The sequence below is a fragment of the Cyanistes caeruleus genome, chromosome 1 (genome assembly GCF_971803275.1).
Source record: "Cyanistes caeruleus chromosome 1, bCyaCae1.hap1.1, whole genome shotgun sequence".
NCBI classification, from domain to species: Eukaryota; Metazoa; Chordata; class Aves; order Passeriformes; family Paridae; genus Cyanistes; species Cyanistes caeruleus.
In genome coordinates, this window is record NC_141701.1 from 85,463,044 (window position 1) to 85,485,420 (window position 22,377).

The 22,377-nt window shown below is 41.9% G+C and overlaps 2 protein-coding genes across 4 annotated transcripts; one reads left to right on the plus strand and one right to left on the minus strand.

The window, feature by feature from the left end:
• Positions 1-367: 367 nt before the first annotated feature.
• Positions 368-19,589, plus strand: BPHL (biphenyl hydrolase like). Of its 3 annotated transcripts, XM_086900483.1 has the most exons (9): positions 422-571; positions 1,032-1,164; positions 1,253-1,417; positions 3,535-3,638; positions 5,564-5,730; positions 9,886-10,039; positions 12,284-12,415; positions 16,065-16,188; positions 19,209-19,589. In XM_086900483.1, exons 3-9 carry the CDS (start codon positions 1,395-1,397, stop codon positions 19,294-19,296), a joined length of 792 nt encoding a protein of 263 aa, XP_086756609.1. In that variant the 5' UTR covers positions 422-571; positions 1,032-1,164; positions 1,253-1,394; the 3' UTR covers positions 19,297-19,589. The 3 variants fall into 3 exon arrangements, with proteins under 3 accessions (XP_086756591.1, XP_086756609.1, XP_023775525.1); XM_086900465.1 differs by lacking the exons at positions 1,032-1,164; positions 1,253-1,417 and having other exon boundaries at positions 368-571; XM_023919757.2 differs by lacking the exons at positions 422-571; positions 1,032-1,164; positions 1,253-1,417 and adding an exon at positions 1,791-3,153.
• LOC111923940 (tubulin beta-1 chain) lies at positions 19,585-22,332 on the minus strand. The gene is made up of 4 exons (XM_086900439.1): positions 22,209-22,332; positions 21,447-21,555; positions 21,065-21,175; positions 19,585-20,859 (listed from the first exon to the last, which is right to left on the minus strand). The coding sequence occupies exons 1-4, from the start codon at positions 22,263-22,265 to the stop codon at positions 19,799-19,801; spliced, it is 1,338 nt and encodes a 445-aa protein (XP_086756565.1). The 5' UTR covers positions 22,266-22,332; the 3' UTR covers positions 19,585-19,798.
• Positions 22,333-22,377: the final 45 nt, after the last annotated feature.

Sequence of the window (22,377 nt, forward strand, 5' to 3'; positions counted from 1 at the left end):
ACCAATCAGAGCGCGGACAGCGCACCGCCCCTCTCCTTGCACGCCCCAGCGCACTCCGGAGGTGGCCCCTCATCCCTCCCCGGCATGGGCAGGGCACGGGGGGGGAGGCGGGCCGGCCCTCAGCCCTTCCCGGCATGGGCAGGGCACGGGGGGGGAGGCGGGCCGGCCCTCATCCCTCCCGGCATGGGCAGGGCACGGGAGGGGAGGCGGGCCGGCCCTCAGCCCTCCCCGGCATGGGCAGGGCACGGGGGGGGAGGCGGGCCGGCCCTCAGCCCTCCCCGGCATGGGCAGGGCACGGGAGGGGAGGCGGGCCGGCCCTCAGCCCTCCCCGACATGGGCAGGGCACGGGAGGGGAGGCGGGCCGGCCCTCAGCCCTCCCCGACATGGGCAGGGCACGGGAGGGGAGGCGGGCCAGCCCCCCGTCTCCGTCCCTCCCCGCCGGGCCGGCCTGGCTGGGTGCAATGCTTTGCCGGAGCACGGGCCGGGCCCTCCGGGCTCTGGCGCTGCTGCAGTTGCAGCCGCCCGCCCGGGCAGCGCCGCTCACGCCCCGGGGACCGGGCGCCTGCTACGGGTAAAATCCACAGCCGCCTCCTTCTCCCTTTCCCCAGCTCCCTCCTCCCTTCCCGCGCTTTGGGGAAGGGGATATTTGCCAGACAGGCGGCGGGATGGACAAAGCGTTTTAGCAGAGGGGGTGTGCATTGGATGGGGAGGGCGGAGGTGACGAAGTGGGGACTCAGGCAGTGTCCTGAGCAGCCTGCTCCTGCTTTCCCTGCGCTGCAAGGATCTGTTCCAGGAAGGCTCCGCAGCGCCGTCTGGTCAGAGCCGGCCAGCCCCCCCATCTGGCGGTCCCCGCAGGGCAGGACGTGCCGCTGCTGCCCCTCGGCCACCTGCTGCTGCTGCTGAGGGGCTCCCTGGAGGTCGCCGAGGTCGCCAGGAGAACACGTGTATCTAATCTGTGCCATACTGCTTATTCCGCGGATCCTATTGAGGAAAACGTGACACAGTACCGTAATTTTTTTTCCCCTGCACAGGTAGGGAGCAGGTGGTGTTGTAGAGCAGCTGGATCAGAGGCAGCTCCCAGATTAAGCTGCGCTCCTACAGAGTGCGAGGTGAAGCACAAGATGTGCCCAGTCTGCATCTGTGCTGCCTTGATAAACACAGGCAGTATGTATCCAGTGCTTCTCAAAGAGTTGTACACCTTAACATTACTAATTCAAAATACCAGGGTGGGTATTTTGTTTTGTTTTACCAGAGTTTCCAGTTCTGTCAGCCAACGAAGAAAACATTCTTTATGAAAACTTAGCAGAAGTGAAATCATCCTGCTGACAAGCACACTGATAAAGTGATTTCAGGCTCACAGAATTTTGGTATTGGGAGGACCAAGTATGCCTTAGATGTTGCCCGTTCCAATACAATTGTGCGTAAAAAACCCAACTCTTTTGTTATTAGTCCAAAAAGTATTGAAAATACCCTCTGCATGAAACTCCTGGATTTCAGTGGACTTCACACCGAGGCATAATCCAAGAATGGAAAAGTATCACAGAGTCAGCAAAATTCTCATGCCCCTGAAGCTAATTATTAATCCTAAAAACACTGAACTGAGTGAAAAAAATCTGAATCAGGAAAGCAGAATATATAACTCTGTCTGTTAAACTGTACGTTGCTAACTGGTTTTTAAAAAGGTAACAAGATGTTGATTATTTCTGTTTTGTTACGAAATGAACAGTTGGCAATTTTTAATCATAAGCAAAAAACTGATCACAAAATTCTTAAAATTTAATAAGAGCAATGTGCTAATATACTGTGGTGAAAATTATCATAAAATACCCATTTAAATTAAAGACAAACAAAACATGGCATATGAAGAATAAAAAACCTTATAAAGAAAAATGTGAAAGTCAAAATATTCAAAATGAAATATTTGAAAAATATTCAAAAAAGGGGGTAAGACATGGCTACTAGTCACTATGAGTGCAGAATTTGAATTGTGCAGATTTGAACTGTGTATCATCAAATGTGATACACAGACCTTAAGGAGGTTTAGCATCACAGTAAAACTATCATTTGGATCACATCAGCATAGCAATTCAGCAAAACTCACTGAAGTTATAATTACACAATGAATTTGTTTGAGCTGTACTCTTGCCACTAATCTGCATTTGTACTCCAGTTCTCAAATTGGATCTGCACATAAGGAGCTGATACTATTCTGCACAGTCACAGCTTTTATTCAGACATGTGGCATGATATGGATTACACAGACCCAAGATTTTATGTAAAACCAAAATTGGCTTTGTGTTGAAGAGGTCCTGTGGTTTAATTCCACTTAGGTATTGGGAACCTGAGTTGCAAGCTATTGTTCATTTTTCTTGTGAAAAGGGTTTAAATTAGTGGGATTGTTTTTACCTGTAATCTACCACTTTCAACTCTATACATAGTGTAAGTAGTTCAAAATTTTTATATTACAATGAAATTGTTAATGAATTGCCTAGTATGTGTTATGGAATAGAGATTGTTATTATATCTAAGACCAGAAAACAGCATGTCTCTATGCACATGAAATTCACAGTGATTGAATTCATAGGGCATGAATATTTAATCTAGGTAAAATTATGGTTAATCAATAGGTAACCAAATCTCAAGATTTTTATTTTTTTATTATTTAGCTTTAAATAAAATGAGTTAGGCTGTTGAAAAGATGTTTTGCAACCATAAGGGCACAAATTTGCCTGGGAAAACGGATGTAATGGTTTATACTGTTAAGAAGATGCTTTGAATCTGTGCTAATTTCTCACTAGGGGTTTGTATCCGGATGTGGTTTCTCAGGTCACTGATTTGCATTTACACATATGTCTTGCTTTGTACTGAAGATCAGTGTTGGGGTTTAAGTGCTGGGGCTGAGAGATGGCCTGTGCAGTCAGTTTCTGTGGTGATCTTTTAGTGGGTGGATTTATCGATCATGTGGTATTTTCCAATTAAGCGTTACCGCCTGGTGAGATTACACTGACAGAAATATTATTATCACATTCTTCTTCTCCGCTCTTATCTCAGTGCAAAGTGGTTTTCATTGCAGACCCTGTGGTTCATGAGGAGCAGCAACAATAGATTGTGGTTTCTCTGGCAGGTGAAGAGGCTCAGTTTAATAATAGCAAGGTGAACACCAGCCATTTTGGAAGTTATGCTGTGACAGAATGAGGTTTCTCCTCTCTAATGTATTTATTTTAATGTTTCTGTAACCACGTAAAGCTGCCTTTATATTTTCCTGGTTGCACTGCTAAGACAGTTTTTCCCTCCCCAACCCTGTAGCCTAGGTATGAGTGCTACACAGTGGTCACAACTGAATACTTCTCTCTTCCTGAGAAGCTTTTTGTAATCTTCTGTGCACCCATGAAAGTCAAGCAGCCCATTAAAATCTCACAGCGCTATCATTAATATCTAGGAAAATTCATTATTCTGTATTCTTGGAGTGACAAGGTAGTAATGAAAATTAACTCTGAATGTTTTGCTATTTCTCTGCTCTTTCTTTATCCCTAGTACTTCAATAACATCTTCCAAAATCCAAGTGAATGGAGTCCACCTGCATTATCAGCAAACAGGAGAAGGAAGCCATGCCGTTCTTCTACTTCCAGGAATGCTAGGTTTGGAGATTTTATCTTGTCTTTGTAGAGCAACCACTTCTTCATCTATCTGGTCTCAAGCAGGAATGCACTAAACTATTTTGTAATGTATTCAACACCTGATTATGGAGCATTATCATTAAAAAAAAAAAAAAAAATTGCTGCACTTAAAATGAAAAATGCAGAGTTGTTGCCATCAATTAACAGTTTTTAGAAGATTTCATTTAGCTTACCAGGCACCTTTTATACAATGTCTTAACTTACCTAGTGGTCATTTGCACTTTTGGATTTAACTGTGAAAAGGCAGTGTTCCAGACAGGTGACAAATAGCTACTACAGTGGAAAATAGCAGAAGAGGGGGAAAATCAGGTCAGTTATTTTTGTTACACAGACTGAATTATGCATTCCTCTTTAGAAGCTGGATGGATTCTGACTGAATTAATAGATGTAGTGTGGCTCTTAAAATTTATCTTTTGCTTAAAGATGTGTTTTCACATTTTGTTTATTCAGGGCAACATTATTAAGATTCTAGGTGGTTTTTTGAGATGGGCAACAGGTTCTGCTAGCTAAGTGGTGTCTGTACACTGAAACCGCTGCTTTTGGTAACAACCTTTTAAAATTAACACGGCCTATTTTTTCTGGGTTCTTGCAGTTCTAAATGATCCATCAGACTTACCAACAGTTCATGGCAGGCTGCTAGTAGGACTGTTACTGTGCTCAGAGTTGGGCAAATGCTTAATTGAATTGCTGAATAAGATGATAAAATGTCAAGAACTGAAGGGCAGGAAACATTTGTTCTTCTTGGCAGCAATGTTTTCAAGTCTTCACAAAGTGGTTCTTTCTTTCAAAGAATTCTCAAGGGGAGAGTGCTAGTCATCTTTCAAGTAGTCATATGTTTCAATCTATTGATTTTAAACAGCTTTTTAAACTAGAAATCCTGTTGCCAATGCAAACTCTAAACAGAAATAATGTATTGCTTTAGTTGTGAACAATATTATTATTACTGATAATTATTTATTATTATTATTATTTTTATGCATACATTACTATCATCATAGCAGGCTATGAAAAGCCTCTTTTATAACTTTGACCTATTGATAGTATCTGAGGACAGATTTCTCCAAACAAACAGAAAAAAAATCTCTTAAATGCCTTTAAATGGCCTTTTTAGTATAGCAATGGATAACAAATTTTATATTTCAGCACATTAAATTTGAACAAGTTTTAATCAAATAGCATTGTGCAATAATAAATTTGAACAAGTTTTAGTCAAATAGCTTAGTGCAATAGACAGGAGTACTTAATTTTTAAATCCTTTGAAGGTCTGAGTCATTAATAAAAGAAATGGTCCTGCATCAGTAAAAATGGCTGTATTTCACTTGTTTTTACATCCTAGAAAAATTAAAATATTCAGTTTTATGCTTCTGTGTTACCACAGTCTCCTCCTGCAACAAAGTATTTAAAGGTGAGTTTTAACCACCAATATTCTCATGGAGATGCTTTGTCAAATAGTAACTGTCTGGCACAGTGCTTTTCACTTACAAACTTTTTAAAATATTCCTGCCCTCTCAGTTTCACCTGTATTGTCCAGGTAAACAACAATGACCATGCTAGTTCTTTAAATCTGTCCAAGATAAATCCCTACTCAGATAACTCAGTTTAAGATACTGTATTTAATCATATGAGAGGGTGCTGTTCTTGATAACCTTGATAAACCTACCAGAAATGGTTTGCTCAGAACATACTGTAGATGCTTCTAAAGATTTTAGGTGTGGTACTTCCTGTCTAAGAGTTGCAATGAATAGTTATAATTAAAGAGTACTTCACATGTTGAATAATCTCTTATTTGGCAGAAAGTTACAAGTTTTCCCCACTCTCCCTTTAGAGTATGTATACTATGTGTGCAGTATGGTGCTTAATAAAATGGAAAAACTCTAATGTTTCAGGAAGTGGTCAAACTGATTTTGGACCACAGCTTAAGTCTATGAATAAGCAGCTTTTTACAGTTGTTGCTTGGGATCCTCGGGGATATGGAAAGTCTATTCCTCCGTCTCGAGACTTTCCTCCAGATTTCTTTGAGAGGGATGCAAAAGATGCTGTGGATCTTATGCAGGTAAATCTATTACGAGATTTATTATTTCTTTTATTTTTTTTTTAAAGCTGTTTTCCTTAAATTTTGAGGAGGAACGTTGCTTCCTGTAGACAGCAGATTATGAAAAGACCATACAAATGAAGGCTTAAAAAGTGAGCATATACACACTATTCCAGAAAATATTTCCTTCCACCTATTCTGTAAGATGCATAGAGGTTCAGCAGTGAGAATGAATATAAAGCAATATGCTTTTATTCTAAGACCCTGCTCTAAGAGGTTTGTAGCCAAGAACCATATAAGTTTAGTTAAATGTGTGTACAGGAAACAAAGTCTGTGCAAATTAATTTCATTGAAGGGATTACCATACTGAAGGGCTCTTAGAAAATTTTCTATTGAATAGAATCTTGGCATTCTGCCTTGAGCAGTCCATTTTAAGAAACATTTGATTCTAAAAATTAACTTGATGCCTTGCATTTTACTGCATATTACTGAGGTCATTTTTGTGGGAAATCAAAGGCTTCCTGTGACCATACCTAGTCTTACTAATTAATACAGCTATTGTAGTTATAAAGAATATGGCCTAAAGCTGTTATTATTTCTCCTTCTTGCAGATTTTTTTATTCAAATCTCTGTTTCTGTGTTCCTCTTTTATTCTGTCCTATAACTTCTGACACAATTTTCTGGTTTAGCTTTAACTAATATTCTGGCTTTTTTATATTAAGATGTACAGTCTCTTTGGTCATGTTAAAAAAGTTGGCAGAGCATTAAAAATCAGAAAATATGAGGCAAGATTCAGACAGTCAGTCCAACTGTATTTCTGTAAGAAGCAATAACCTTGCTGAAAACCCATCTGAAACTGGAAATGTGGCCTTCTAGGTGTATTCTGCTTAGCGAAACAAAATAAATCTGACAGCAGAATCGGGATTAAGACACAGATTTGCCCTCTAACCATAAAAGCTATGTATCTGTACTGTAAATCTTCAATTTCTTCTGCTACACTAGCAAAGAAAATAAAGATGCTGCCATGAATAGTTGACAAACTTGCAGTCTAAATGGTTGTAACCCCCTTTTATGTCTCTGTTCAAATACTAATAAATGCAAAATATTAAACAGAGCTTTCCCCAAAGGGAATGTAACCGTTTAGCTTCCAAACAGGACAGCAGCCTACCAATCTCTAGAGCTGCCAAAGCAAATGAGGCATAGCATCCTGTTTTTTTCAAGATGTTTTTCAATATAAGCATATAATAACAACTTACTAAAATGTTACCTGTGTGACTTGCTTCTATTTTTGGATATTATAAAGGATCACACAAATCCCTATGAATCATTCCAATTATGATTTCCAGAATATAATGGTTTATATACATCCAACCTACAATCAGCCAAAAAACACATCTGGATAGGTGAGCCTTCAGAACCTTTGTTCTAGTCTCCTTCAGATTCTGGTGTCTGCTGGAGCTGTGAGTGATGCAAGGTTTCTGTGAAATAACAAAAGCTAAAATTCTGCAAGGTATTTAGCACCTTTATGCAGAAGACATTGTTCTGTATCTCTGTTTGTGTTCTGTGAAGGAGTTTGCTTGAAATAAAAGGAGCTTAATGCACCCAAGTTCACTTTGCTGCCCTCCACCCAAATGTCTAATGCTAGCAAAGTCAATAGCATTAAAACAATCATTAGGGAAATAATTAGTGTTGATATTTAAGAAGTTCTTACTCTTCAGAGCCACTGTCCTAGCAAAAGGATGGGCTTGGACTTCTCTATGTTTTTGTAGATCAACTGTAACTTGCTTGTGCTACACTCCCTGTGATACACACATAAGTGCAGTGCAGAGTGATCTTGTATTGCAGCTCACTGTTGTGTGTGGTCATTGGATTGCATTTCACATAGGCCGGGATGGAGGAGGTGACTTAAAAAGAAATTTTGTTAACTCACTGAGTAAAGGCAGCACAAAATCACCCACAAAACTATGCTGTGCAACCAGCTTTCAGGTTATTGCCCATGTTAGGTTGGTGACCTGTACTGTAAATAGTTAAAAATTCAAGCAAACAAACATGCATGCCTGATCCAGCACGTCTGTTACATCACATTGTTTTTCTGAAGGCTGCAAAGGATAAATTAAATTCTTCCTGCTGGAAAGGCATCCTGAGGTACCCCAAAGAATGCATCAAGATAAAGGCTAGTAAACATGAGAAATACTGGAAGCAAATAGATCTCAAATAACCTGGCATGAACAACAAAAAATTTAATCAGCTATTCCATTAATCAGCCAACTTTGAGCTCCATCATTTGCTATTGGCAGTAGGGGAACAGTAGCAAAATCAAAAGCTTGACCTTTACAAGCACTGCTGCCAATCCCCAAAATCTGCCAAGGTACCAGGAACCCTTCAGCAGCACAGTAGTGAAAGTTGTATACAGATTAATTACCTCTTCATTAGACCAGGGCCAACTTCAGCTGTAAATATTCAAAGTTCTCCTTCCTTGCTATCAGCTCTTTACATTTCCCTTTCTTTCCCCTACCTTATTTCCTTTCTGTCTAGTAATAATAGCTTTGCAGAGTGAAATCTAAATTTGGTCAGAACTACAGCGAGCAGAATACCGAGGAAGAAGCCAAAATCAGAAAAGCCTTATAGGGATAGAAATCTGCTAAATATTGAGTTGATTAGTAAAGTTATGCCTCACTTAAGCATCAAGTTTACAAGGAAAATAAAAACTTCTTTTTGTCTTTTTTAGTTGTTTCTCTCATTGCCTGCATTTTTGCTTTCTACTGTCACAACAAAGCAGGCCTGGACTTCTGACACCACCAAGCACCAAAGCAACTCCTTCGGCTAACTTGCTCTTTTTCCTCCAAAAGTACAGTACCCTCCTTAATTACATCTAAAAGACTGTAATTTCTGCAGAACAAAAGCAAAAAACACTATGAAATATATTTTCTTGTGAATGAGTTCACAAACTGCAGTTCCTACATGCAAAACTTCAAGTATTGCTTAACTATTGAATATCGTCCCTCCACAACCTTCAGATGTATTTTCTCATGAGTGCCTTTACCTTCTCCACTCTTTCCCCACTGAACATAACACACACAAAATCATTTCTCCTGTGACTGCCAGTATTCCTTACCACATACAGTGATTTTTGAAGAAGCAAAAGTTTCAAATTCTAGTAGAAAGCGTAGAATCACAGAACATGCTGAGTTGGAAGGGACCCATCAGGACTATCGAGTCCAACTCCTGGCCCTGTGCAGGACACCCCAAGAGTCACACCATGTGCCTGAGAGCATTGTCCAAATGTTTTTTGTACTCTGTCAGGCTTGGCACTGTGACCACTTCCCTGGGGAGCCTGTTCCAGTGCCCAACCACCCTCTGGGTAGAAAACCTTTTCCTGATATCCAACCTAAACCTCCCCCAACTCAGCTTCATGCCATTCCTTTGTGTCTTGTGACTGGTCAGAATGAATTAAGGTCTTGGTTGTCATATTTTTTGCCCTGAGCTTTCCTTTTGAAGACAGAGGAATTTAGTTATTAATGTTTTGAATTGCAACTGACCATGAAGTTACATTTAAAATATACACTTAAAAGCTTCAGAAAATGTGAAATAGCAACTAAAATTTGATGCAATCCTTTAGCTAATACTTTAAGCATTTTTTGTTTGTTATAGAGCAGATTGGTTTTTTAGCTCAGCTAGCATCAGTAAACCAGATCACTGGCTTCCATTCTTCAAGTCTTACACTTCTCTTCTTAAGTTTAGCTTAATCTTGGATTGCTTACTATCTACACTGTGGTAAGTCCTTGCCAACTTCACACCAAGAGAATCCATGTATTCTTCGTATGATCAGCTTCTCTGAAAAGGACTTTACTCTCCATTTTAAATCAATTTTTCTTTTTTTGGACTTTTTTTTTTTCCTTTTTAAAACACAGCAAGAATCTAATAGGACTACTGTCTGTTTCATTAAAGAATTATAGAAAATTGAAATGGCAGGTGTAATTTGTTTATTAAATATTTGACTTCTTTTAGTATTTTTATGTATAGCAAGAAAACTATATTTTCTAATTATAAAAGCTCACTATAGTTCAACTATGCAGTGTTGTGCTTAAAACTGTAAAGTTAATTTACAAGAAATATTTGACATTTGGCTGTAAAGCCAGTTGGTGATTTGCAAATAACTTTCTTTTATGAATCAAGGCACTAAAGTTTAAGAAGTTCTCCTTGCTGGGGTGGAGTGATGGTGGAATTACAGCACTCATTGCTGCTGCAAGGTACCCAAATCTTATCCACAAGTTGGTTGTCTGGGGAGCAAATGCCAGTGTCACTCAAGAGGATGTGAGAATTTACAATGGTATGTATGAACTGCATGTCGTATTCTAAATGAATTATTTTCATTTCTACTTGACCCAAGAATCTTAGTCATGTAACAGCTAAGTGGAGACAGAACTGAGAAGAAACCTGAAGAGATAAGATACAAAATTCACTACATTGCTAAGTATAGGGATAGATTAAATTATAGTGAGAAACTCTCTGACAATTACTCTAGGGGTAATAGATTTTTTAACAAGCCCTTACCCTGATGAAAAGCAGAAGTTATAATAGTTTACCATTAATTTTTAGAAAGTGAAATTTTTCTGGTTATAACAAATTCCTAAAAATAACTTCCAAATAATACTATCAAACCCCAGGTTTGATTTCTTATCTCACATCTTGCGCAGTCTTTTTAAAACCACATCCACAGATAATCACTGGGCTAGCTCATTACAGCTTTTGCCTCTAGGGCCTATATAGTATAGACAGTAAGAAAACAAGTTCATAACTTACCTTTCAAGTTCAAGAAGCAAAGGAGTCATTCAAATAAATGTCTCAAGTTGTCTTTACCACTTGCATTCCTTCAGAGTTAATTATTATCATTAGAAAACCTTTGCAAAGTAAAGAAACATGGGGTTTCTGATCCTTATTCCCCTCAAATGAAATAGAATCTGAGATCATTCTCACTATAAAGGTAAATAGAAAAAAATGGCCAGTGAACTCAGTAATTTCCTTTTGAGCATAGAAATGAAAAGAGTTAACCATTTTGGCTCTCAACAAATGTAACCCAGAATAGTTTCATTTTAGTGACTGGAGTTTTGTTTATATCAGCTGTAAAATCTCTCTAGCTTCAGCAAAGTTACAAGTGTATATATTTCACATCTGTATTTACTTCACCTATACTAAAACTAAAAATGGTGGTAGTAGTAGTAATATATATTTTTGGTTCAGAAAGCAAAATGCTTTTTAGCTCTGTAAAATGCTTTGTTTCTTTATATGTTTTTATACTTTTAATAAAAAACAAAACAACAACAAAAAAGAGGTCCTATTTACATGGAGCACCCGCTGCAATATTGGTCTTTGTCCTTTGTGGATTGTTGCTTTCAACATCTCTCCCTGGCTGATAGAGCTCAGAGAGTATCAGCACAAGTCTTCTACAATTAGTTCATCAGTGCATCTCAGCTGCAGTGGAGGGTTTGACAGAAGAGAAATTAGTTGATTTGGTATCTATGCCCTTTCAACATTGGCTCCTCCCTTCCTTTTTTAAATTAATGCCAGCCACAAGGATAAAACAGTAGGTCTTATATAGGAAACAGTTATTCAGTAGCACCTAGCCTGGGGTGAGCAGACTCATTTCCCATCAGATGCTGTTATAAAATACTTTCAGTCACTGCTACCTTTGTAATTTGGCTGGACAGGTTCTCTTTGTTAATTAACACCTCACTCCTTTCTTCCCTTAATTCTCTTTTGAAACCAATTAAAACCTTTGCTAGTGGCATGTATTGCAGTTTGATGATTTAGTACTGTCCTGTTCTCTGCTGTGCCAGCCTTGTTTCAGACTGTCAATACAAAGCTGTACAGCTGAAATATGGTTTAGTGAAAATAACCCTTTTGAGTATCTAGTTTGTGAGCAGTACTGAAAATTTTAGAGGGAAAATCTGATAACTAAATATGTCAGATTATAACTGACAAATAACTAAAATGTCAGATTATTTGTACAGTTTTAGCCAGTCTGCCATGAGTCACAGATCTCTACTGAGTCACTTGTTTTTGTATAAAACTATGGCAAATGGACCATGATGTCAGTCTGCTGGAATGTCTTAGTAAGAACTTCCTTCCTCTGAGAGCTGGTAGGAGCCATGGAAGAACTTCCATCCATGAGTCAATGTAAAAGGCTAAAGGATATAAAAAAGTACTGCCAGGTCTAACACACTGTTATGAACATTTTTATGCACAAGGTAGTCCTTGAACTTCTCTTGTGAAAGCCTTCCAGAAAGAACCATCAGAAGTTTTAGGATTGAGTCCTTTGAATATTATGTTTTTTCTGATTTTCCTTATGACCATAATAACAAGATGTTCCTCTGCAACTCAGAAGACCACAGCAGAAGTTGTACAGCTGTCTTTTTTATGCCCTTTCCATACCATGAATTTTTTGAAATACGCGTTGCAGTTTCAAGTTTGAAAAGCATATTTGCAGTCTGGTTTGAAAACTTCCCCATATTAGGTGTGGTTTGTACCTTTTTGCTGGAAAGGACATAACATATCTCAATGTTATTTTGTGTAGGCATCCGAGATGTTTCAAAATGGAGTGAAAAGGTCAAGAAACCACTGGAAGAGCTATATGGACATAAGTACTTCGCTGAAACCTGTGAGGCTTGGGTAGATGGAATATCGCGCTTTGCTGAAAATGCAGATGGTAAGGATTTCACAATGCTGAACTGAGGCAATTAGAGTAGCAGGCAGCTCTGGATTAAAAAAAAAAACAACTAACAGTACTTCTAGCAGCCAGTAAAAGAATGACTGCATATGGCATTAAAAGCTGGGTCTGACTCACACTCAGGAATAACACAATTACTCGTTAGATAGTTCACGGAACCAGAAAGATACAGGAGGAAAACATTTACAGAAAACATGAGCTGATAAGGCTATCCTCTTGTTCTGCCACAAAACTGCATTATTAACTCACTGCTTTTGTGCAGACTAAATAGGAAGGATTCTGCTCAGGTAGAATATCTCTTCTGTCTCTGTGTCAAAGAATTATCTCTTGGTGACATAGTTAAGATGTACCAAAAGTAAGGCATGCTCTTTCCACCTTTTGCAAAACAAAGCTGAATAGCTCTTTCAAACCTTGAAGCATGTGAGTCAAAAAAGAAGGGACTTCAGATTTTGAGAACTCAGAATTAAAATAACAGATTTTAAAAGCACCCTTGAAGCAGCTCAGGTGTATAAAAATAAAACAAAAAAATGTTAAACTAGACAATATAATTGTTTATCCCTCAAGATTTCTGCAGTTACTCTACAAAGACCTTTTCAGCAAGGAGATTATGAATAATAGTCTGTGGTTCTATTTTGATTCAGAGGGAATTTGCTTTTAATTTGCCTAAAGAGGTAATACATAACATATGAAAAATAGAGTTTGTAGCTCTTATACACATTTTCCTGTAGCCTCATAATAAAAGATAGGAGGTGATGTACATTAGCAGGCGGCAGGTACTACAAGGAAGACGTTCCTTCATGTCTTATTTTTTCCATAAATTTTTGTATAGGATCAACACAGGACTAGGATTTCTCCCAGTAGAGTGATGCAACAAATTAGGTTCTGATTTTATTTTACCTTTTCTGGAATCTCCTTAAAACTATATTTTTTCTGAAGTGAAAAGCCCAGGCTGGTGAATCTGTGGCTGTGGAATCCCTTCACTGTCTGCACATGCCTGAGACACTGAGATAAAGTGACTGTGAAAAAAGAAACCACCAAGAAACATGTAACAAGGAGCTGAATTACCTAGATGCTGAAACTGGGTCAGATATTAGGAGAAGCCTAATGTTTGCTGCAAGAGATAAGCAGCTATCAAACTGCAGGTTTCTTTCCAGGAGAAAACAAATTTTCCAAATTTGATTACAAACAGACCACCTTGCAATTTAAGTTACGACACTGCAACAAGGGCACAGATACAAAAGGTATAAGAAAAGGTGTTAATAAAACCCATCAGAGATAAAAAGAGGACAACAAAGCAAAGCCAACATTGGTCAAAAACTCAAGGTCTTCTTAAACTAGATTATTTTCCCAGAATAAGACAGCTTGTAGTGTGAAATACCATAAGAAATGAACTTTTAGGAGGAGCCAACACTTAATGAAATTGAGTAAGTTGCATAAAGTCACAACATCCAAGATTCTTCTTGCTGTTCCATGCTTTTAGGGTACGTATAATTTAGTGGTTATAGTACAAATATAGGACTGAAAACTAGGAAATAATAGTTTAACTGCCAACTGTGATCCTAGATAAATAACCTAAATTTACTTGGTGCTTGTTCTGAAAAACAGTCAACATTTCTGCAGCTGTTAGAGGACTATGGGTAAAATGTTCAAAAGGAAAATATTTAACCAGTAGAACTGCAAAGGCTGCATAAATAACCAACCAGTTGAAAAAAATGTGAAATAGCCTCTGACTTTAGAGCTAAGGAAAGTGTGTATGTGTGAGCATTAATCTTACAGCTGTTGGTAGTTGCAAGGTGACAACTATAAATAGACAAAGTTACCTCTAAGAAAAATGGAACATGAAGCCCATCAAGGATGTTTTGCCCAAAGATTCCCTTGCAATAATGTGGGAAGTTAGGCAATGAGTTTGGAAACTGGGTTACTAAGGAATGAGGGAAAAAAGGGGAGAAAATTCAGAAATGTCTTTAAGCAAAACTCTTGAAGTTACTTCTAATTAGATTAATGATGAGTAAGCATAAAATTATGAATGAGCAGGGGAAATAACCTTTGAATAGTTTTAGTACAATTTATATCAAATGGTTATGCATTTGTACTGGGTTTGCATGGCCAGGTGTTGGTACCAGGGGGTTGCAGGGTGCCTAGAAATTTCCTCGGTGTCCAGCAGAGCCAATGCCAGCCTGCTGCAAGATGGACATGCCCCTGGCCAAGGCCAAGGCAATCAGTGATGCCAGTAACACCTCTGTGAGAACATACTTAAGAAGGGAAAAAAAAAAATACTGCACAGATGTTACTGCGGCCAGAGGAGAGCAGTGAAAATACGTGGGAGGAACAACTATCAGCCACCAAGGTCAGTGAAGAAGGAAGGGAAGGAGGTGTTCCAGGTGCTTGAGCTGAGATTTTCCTGCAGCTCGTGGTGCAGTCCCTGCTGAGGCAGCTGTGCCTCTGCAGCCTATCGAGGTCCACAGGGATGCAGAGATCCACCTACAGCCCATGGAGGAGCCCATGCCAGAGGAGGTGTATGCTAAAGAGAGGGCTCTATACCTGTAGGAAATCCATACTGGAGCAGGCTCCTGCAGGGACCTGCAGACCCATGGAGAGAGGAGCCCACACTGATGCAGGTCTCCTGGTAGGACTTGTGACCCAGTGCGGGGACCCATGCTGGAGCAGGCTGTGCCTGAAGGACTGCAGGCTGTGCAAAGATCACTCACCTTGCAGCAGATTGTGTGGAACCATTGCTTGTGGGATGGATTTGTGTTGGAGAAGCTCATGGTGAAGTGTTTCCTGTGGGAGGGACCCTACACTGGAGCAGTGGAAGGACTCCCTGAGCAGCAACTTGTGATGAACTGACCACAACTCCCACTCCCCATCTCCCTGAACCACAGAGGGACAGGATGTAGAATCCAGGAAGAAGTTTCTAAGATTAATTTTACTTCTCATTATCATGCTCCTATTTTGTTAGTGATAAATTCAATTAATAGGCCTAAGTTGAGTCTGATTTGCCCATGATGGTATTCAGTGAGTGCTCTCTCCTGGTCCTTAGCTCAGGAACCTTTATTTCTGTTTCCTCTCCCCTGTCCACTTGTGGAAGGGAGTGATGCAGAGGCTTAGGTAGGTGCTTGGCATCCAGCCAGGGTCATTCCATTAGAACATTGCTGACAGCAAAGGGCCTGGGAGGTGCAACAGGTATAAGTACAGCCTAGGTTAATTTGTTCCAAAAAAGTAGCAAAGCTGGTAACCTGACAACTATTGTAACAAAATGCAGCTTAAATGAGGGCCAGAAGACTCTAAGGCTGAAAAGAACAAAGCTGGGAATGAGATGCATGTATTTGCTTTGAAGAGTCAAAGGGAGCCTGGGGGAAATGTGGAACAAAAGTACTTCATTCTCTGTATCCTTTTGTGATATCCATTAATGTGTATCCATTAATGGAGCAAATTGCAGTGAAGTAAGATTTTGGAAAAAGAAATGTTAATTATCGTCCTGCTTACATAGTTCTGTAGATTAATCACACCAATTCACAAGGACAGGCAATAGCTAGAACCCAACGGAGTTCAGAGTCCTTTATGGAAGCAGTTTCATCTTTCATACAATTTTAAACTGAAGCGTGACCTTCGTTTGTTTTCTCCCTAGGTAATATCTGCCAACAGTTGCTGCCAGATATTGAGTGTCCCACATTTATAATTCATGGTGAGAAAGACCCTTTGGTCCCACAAGCTCATGCAGAATATATTCATAAGCACATCAAAGGCTCTCGGTAAGTTAAATGATGGAATTTTTATAAACTGTTGTTGGAGAAATTAAGTAGTTCAAACCCAGTGTTTTAAAAAAAAAATGCATTTGGACAAGTTGCCTCTGCCACACAGAGAGCTATTCTAAACTTCCCTAGCAAGTTACAATGGAAACAGAGTAGCTGGACTTTTCTTGCAATATAAAAGGTACAGTATTTTAATAAGCTCCTTCCTAAAGCCCTCTGAGAGAAACCAAGTTAAGTTCCTTTTCCTCTTTCCACTACACAAACAGAACCACTACTCCCTAAGCTTTATCAAAGCAAGCAAAGTTGTTTGTTATGACTATTGCATTCCTTTTGCTGTAAGAGACATCATTTCTGTTCCATTCAGAATGGGGAATTTAGACACTATGAATGGAGAGAGATTCCCAGTTATTAGAGAGAGAAACACAGTTTACTTCTGTTTGCCCTATCAATGTGAAAAACCTCAAATATTCTGTTTCCAGCTGTCCCATGAATTTTCAATGTTTTTAAGAAAAGCAGAATGAGGAAAAAAATGTACAGGTATGCTCAAAAACATCACTATATAAACAAGGAAAATATCAAGAAAAATCTGCTTCATGTGCATTGTGGTTTAACCCCAGACAGCAACTCAGTACCACTACCTCCTCCACTCATGGGATAAGGGACAGAATCAGATGAGTAAAAATGGAAAAAAAACCCTCATGCTTTAAGATAAAGACAGTTTAATAGCTAAAGCAAAAGCCACAGATGCAAGCAAAATAAGAACAAGGAGTTAACTCACTCATCCCCAGGCAGGCTGGTGTTCAGCCATCCCCAGGAAAGCCAGGCTTCATCACACATAGCAGTTACTTGGGAAGACAAATATCATCCCTCCAAACATCCTACTTCCTTGATTCCCCAGCTCTGTATGCTCAGCATGATGCTATATGGTATGGAATATTCCTTTGGTCAGTAGGGGTCAGCTGTCCCAGCTGTGTCCCCTCCCAACCCCTTGTGCCCCCCCAGCCTCCTCCCTAGTGAGGCAGTAGGAGAAGCAGAGAAGGCCTTGATCCTGTGCAAGCCCTGCTCAGCAATAACAGAAACATCTCTGTATTATCAACACGATGTTCAGCACAACTCTAAAACACAGCCCTGTAACAGCTACTGTGAAGAAAATTGACTCAATCCTAGCCAAAACCAGCAGAACTTGAAAATTCCAGAAGCGCTTCCTATAAAAAGCTGTGATTTTACCAGCTGAATTTTCTTCATGAATTTGCACACAAACGTGAGCATTCTATTACTACTTAGTAACAGACTGTGATGATTAGCACTGGAGAACAGAAGTAGTGGCAGGGGAGGGGAAAGCATTTTTATGAATGCGAAGTGTAGGGAACTGTTTCACTGGTGTCATCTCAGTGCAAAAATGAATGATGTCTCAAAGTCAGTCCTGCTGATCATAGTAATGCATTCTGCTAGAGGAAAGGAGAGAACAAGAGATCTTCCTAACAATCACATGCAGGTGTTTTATTTAATGTCTTCTGGTTCATCACTCCTACATGCCCTGTTCAGAACACTTATCCTGCTTGGTTTCACTGAGCTCCAAAATACTCCAGATGCTGACTAAGGCAAATTATCCCAAGAAACTAGACAAGAATCTGATAGCTTCTCTTTGGAAGACAAGTCAAAAAAAAAGCACTGTTAGAAACTGCTATCCAATAAAATGTAAAAGTGATTCTTTGACTGTCTTTGTGCTGAAGTGCTCCCCTGTATGCAAATTTTTCAGAAAAGAAACCAGACTAATGGTGTTCTCTGAAATGAATGGTCTTATTTTTACCTGGTTTCATTGGAAATTACATTTTCCCTTGTGAAGCAGAAGGAAAAGCTTAAATTCAGTACATTTCCAGTAATATATGCTTCTATCATCAGTTTTTCCTGCCTTGATTTTTATCTAGTAGTAAAGTAGAAAAAGCTTCCTGTGACTATAGTGCAGATGCATTGCTGGTTTCTGTCATGGTCAAAGAGTGTGCCATCATTTTGCATTCACGTGGTATGGCTGGAGTTTGGTAGCACTACAGTAGTAGGAAACATTAGCAGCCATAGGAAATAGCATGGGGCAGTGCTTTGTGCAACTGTGTGCTGCTTATCTTTCACTAAACAAACTTGATAAAATTCAGACACAATTCACTAGAAAAGCTGGGTATGCTCACAGGCTGCTGCTCTTTTTTCAAAAGAAAACAGCACTTGTCACCACCAAAAGGAGGTTGATCTCTCCTACTATAGTGGGACTTTGAAATGAAGGCAACATACTATCAAAATTGTTTTAGCCCTGTTGAAACTGGTTAGTATACAATGAGACAAAACAATCTAAAGAATTTTCCACCTCCATATAAAGAAGTGTATATCCCTGATGTATGAAGTTTGTCTCAGATAGAAAGCAAAAGTAATTAGGATTTTAGGCATGTCAAAATCATATTCATATAATAAAAACTTAATCTTATTCACAGGTACTACTTCTAAGCTTTTGGTATAGTCGGAGAATGACTGACTTCCCTTTTTATTTTAATGGATGAATAGATTTAGTTTTGGATTGTCTTTTTGCAGAAAGATCAGACAAAGTATAAATACTAACCAAGTTTGGGTAATGACAAGAACTCCACATTTCACTGCCCAGCACAACTACTGTTCTCTGAAAGAGGCAAAAGTCCTCAGGTACTTTACATACCTTTCAAAGGTGCATCTTACATAAGTTTTGGAATCTCATCTTCTCTGAAGATCACCAGAAAGTTTTCTAGAAACTGGGTCTAGGACACAAAAATTTGGTTTAGGCTTATTCCATTCTCCCCAGAGTGGGAGAGGTAGCAGGATTCTTGTTCCAACTGTTGTTGTGGTTCACATTCCAATCACATACATGGGGACAGTACTTAAAATATGAGTTACTGCAATTCCTTACTGGGTAACCAAGAGCAAGGAAAACGCAACAAGCATTTTAACTACCTATATTCACAGGATAAAATGTATAATCAGTATTTGGTGTTTTTTTTAAGGTTGCTTCTGATGCCAGAAGGAAAGCATAATTTACACCTGCGTTTTGCAAATGACTTCAACAGAGAAGTGGAAAACTTTCTACGCTGACATGAACTGTAGAAAAAAGTCAGAGGTGCTTAGCCTTTGCCTTGTTTAGGAATTAAGGTTGACTTTCCATTTTCAATGCAGTTATAGATAGGTTTGAGTCCTGCAAGAAAAACATTAAACATATTTGCATGAGAAGCATACATTTTAAGAATACATAAGCCTCAGTGACCAGAGCATACCACTGTAGTGCAAGATTTCTGACATATCTTTAAACTTACTTGTTGCCACCTAGGCTGAACAGCTGTTCTTTGTCCAATACAGGTATTAAGAAAGACAGAAACCATGATCTTGAATACATGCCTTTATGTGCTCTTAATATTAAAGGACAAAAAAACATTGTAAGAATTAGGATTCAGAACTGTTACATTGAGAAATCTGGCAAAGTCACAAAAGCTGAGAGGATAATTGGGTACATAGTTTCTAGAAAACATGCTTCACCACCACTATCAGAAGTCATTCAGATGCATGCCTGCTTACAGAAGCTCCTTTGATACCAGGCAGCTTAAGCCTCATCCTCCTCTCCCTCCTCTTCGAACTCCCCCTGCTCATCAGCAGTGGCATCCTGGTATTGCTGGTATTCAGAGACCAGATCATTCATGTTGCTCTCGGCCTCCGTGAACTCCATTTCATCCATGCCCTCGCCGGTGTACCAGTGCAAGAAAGCCTTGCGCCGGAACATGGCCGTGAACTGCTCCGAGATCCTCTTGAAGAGCTCCTGGATGGCCGTGCTGTTGCCGATGAAGGTGGCCGACATCTTGAGGCCGCGCGGGGGGATGTCGCAGACGGCCGTCTTCACGTTGTTGGGGATCCACTCCACAAAGTAGCTGCTGTTCTTGTTCTGCACGTTGAGCATCTGCTCGTCCACCTCCTTCATGGACATGCGGCCCCGGAAGATGGCGGCCACCGTCAGGTAGCGGCCGTGGCGGGGGTCGCAGGCGGCCATCATGTTCTTGGAGTCGAACATCTGCTGCGTCAGCTCGGGCACCGTCAGGGCGCGGTACTGCTGGCTGCCGCGGCTGGTCAGCGGGGCAAAGCCCGGCATGAAGAAGTGCAGCCGCGGGAAAGGCACCATGTTGACCGCCAGCTTGCGCAGGTCGGCGTTCAGCTGGCCGGGGAAGCGAAGGCAGGTGGTCACGCCGCTCATGGTGGCCGACACCAGGTGGTTGAGGTCCCCGTAGGTGGGAGTGGTCAGCTTCAGGGTGCGGAAGCAAATGTCATACAGGGCCTCATTGTCAATGCAGTAGGTCTCGTCCGTGTTCTCCACCAGCTGGTGCACAGAGAGGGTGGCATTGTAGGGCTCCACCACCGTGTCCGACACCTTGGGCGAGGGCATGACGCTGAAGGTGTTCATGATGCGGTCGGGGTACTCCTCGCGGATCTTGCTGATCAGGAGGGTGCCCATGCCGGAGCCCGTGCCTCCGCCCAGAGAGTGGGTCAACTGGAAGCCCTGGAGGCAGTCACAGCTCTCCGACTCCTTCCTCACCACGTCCAGCACGGAGTCCACCAGCTCTGCGCCTTCCGTGTAGTGCCCCTTGGCCCAGTTGTTGCCAGCCCCGCTCTGACCTACAGGGCACACCACAAGCCAGGGCCCACGTTAGCGGCCCGGGGACAAGCACGGATGATGCCACTGCCCCTTCCCTACGGGCTCTTCCCCCCCCTTCCATCCCCACTCTGCTGTGGGGATTCAGAGACACTTGCATGCTCACTCCAAGTCTTTTCTGTGCCAGGAGCTCCTCTCCGGCAACTCCTCCACCCCACAGTCACTCACCAAAGACAAAGTTGTCGGGACGGAAGATCTGTCCAAAGGGGCCGGAGCGCACGGAGTCCATGGTGCCGGGCTCCAGGTCCACGAGGATGGCACGGGGGACATACTTGTTACCTGTGGGAGGAACCAGCAGCAGCGTCACAGCCCCGCAGTCAGCAGCCAGTGTCACAGGAGCCCTGCTGTGCTCCCTTCCACCTCCCTGCATTTCTCTGGAGAGGCCCTGTCACAATCAAGACTGCCGTGTTATCAGAGCCTTTCTGAGAACAAAGGTCTCTTAGAGGAGTCAGTGGCAGATGACAGCTCTTGTTCAGGGATTTTTCCAGCCTCAGTGAACTGTCATGCCTACCCCATTTATTTAAGGCCATCTGAGGAAGTAGGCACTTACCAGCAGCTTCATTGTAGTAGACGTTGATCCTCTCCAGCTGCAGCTCGCTGTCCCCGTGGTAGCTGCCCGTGGGATCAATGCCATGCTCATCGCTGATGACCTCCCAGAACTAGAGGAAATTTTTGAAAAATGGCAATTAGCCATTTCCACTGCCAGTGGAAACAGCTGGCCAATGCCAATCACACACTCCCAGCGCAGCCCATGCATTCCGGGCCCTGACCACTCCCTTGCATGTCAGAGCAGCTGCCGGGTGGGAAGGTGAGTCAGTGCACAAAGTCTCCGCTGGCCGCAGCAGCTGAACTAGCAGCAGGCTGACGAGCAGCCAGAGCACTGAAGTGCAAGGCAATTCCTTTGTAGCTTGTATCCAAAGCGTGGCCATCTCTGGCTATATCGGTTTGGTGTCCTCCCATTGTCTAGCATTGGCTTAAGAGCCTATAGCCGCTACAAGATGGCAACACCTGCACACGTTCAGTGGCACCGAGGCACCTCCCGTTCCCTCCCTCGGGAGCTGGCGCCGCGGCCGCCGAGGGGCGAGGCAGCGCGGGATGGCGGCGGCTGCCTGCGGGAAGGGCGGGCGGGAGCTCGGGCATATCCCTGCCCCACCCAGCCCCACGGCAGCTCCGAGCGGCAGGGACGGGGCACACAGGGGCAGGAGCCACGACGCCTCAGCAAACCTCGGGTCGCTTTTCGTTTCGGGACGGGCTGCGCGCCACCCGCGAGCTGCCACCCGCAGGAGCGCCCCGCTTCCGCGCCCGTCCGTACCTTGGCTCCGATCTGGTTGCCGCACTGCCCGGCCTGGATGTGCACGATCTCACGCATGGTGCCGGCCTCCGAAGCTGCTGCTGCCGCCGCCTCCTTCACCGCCTGCTCCCGCACTCGCCGCTGCGGCGGCCGCGCCCCTCGCTGCCCCTTAAATGAGGCGCCGCGGCCC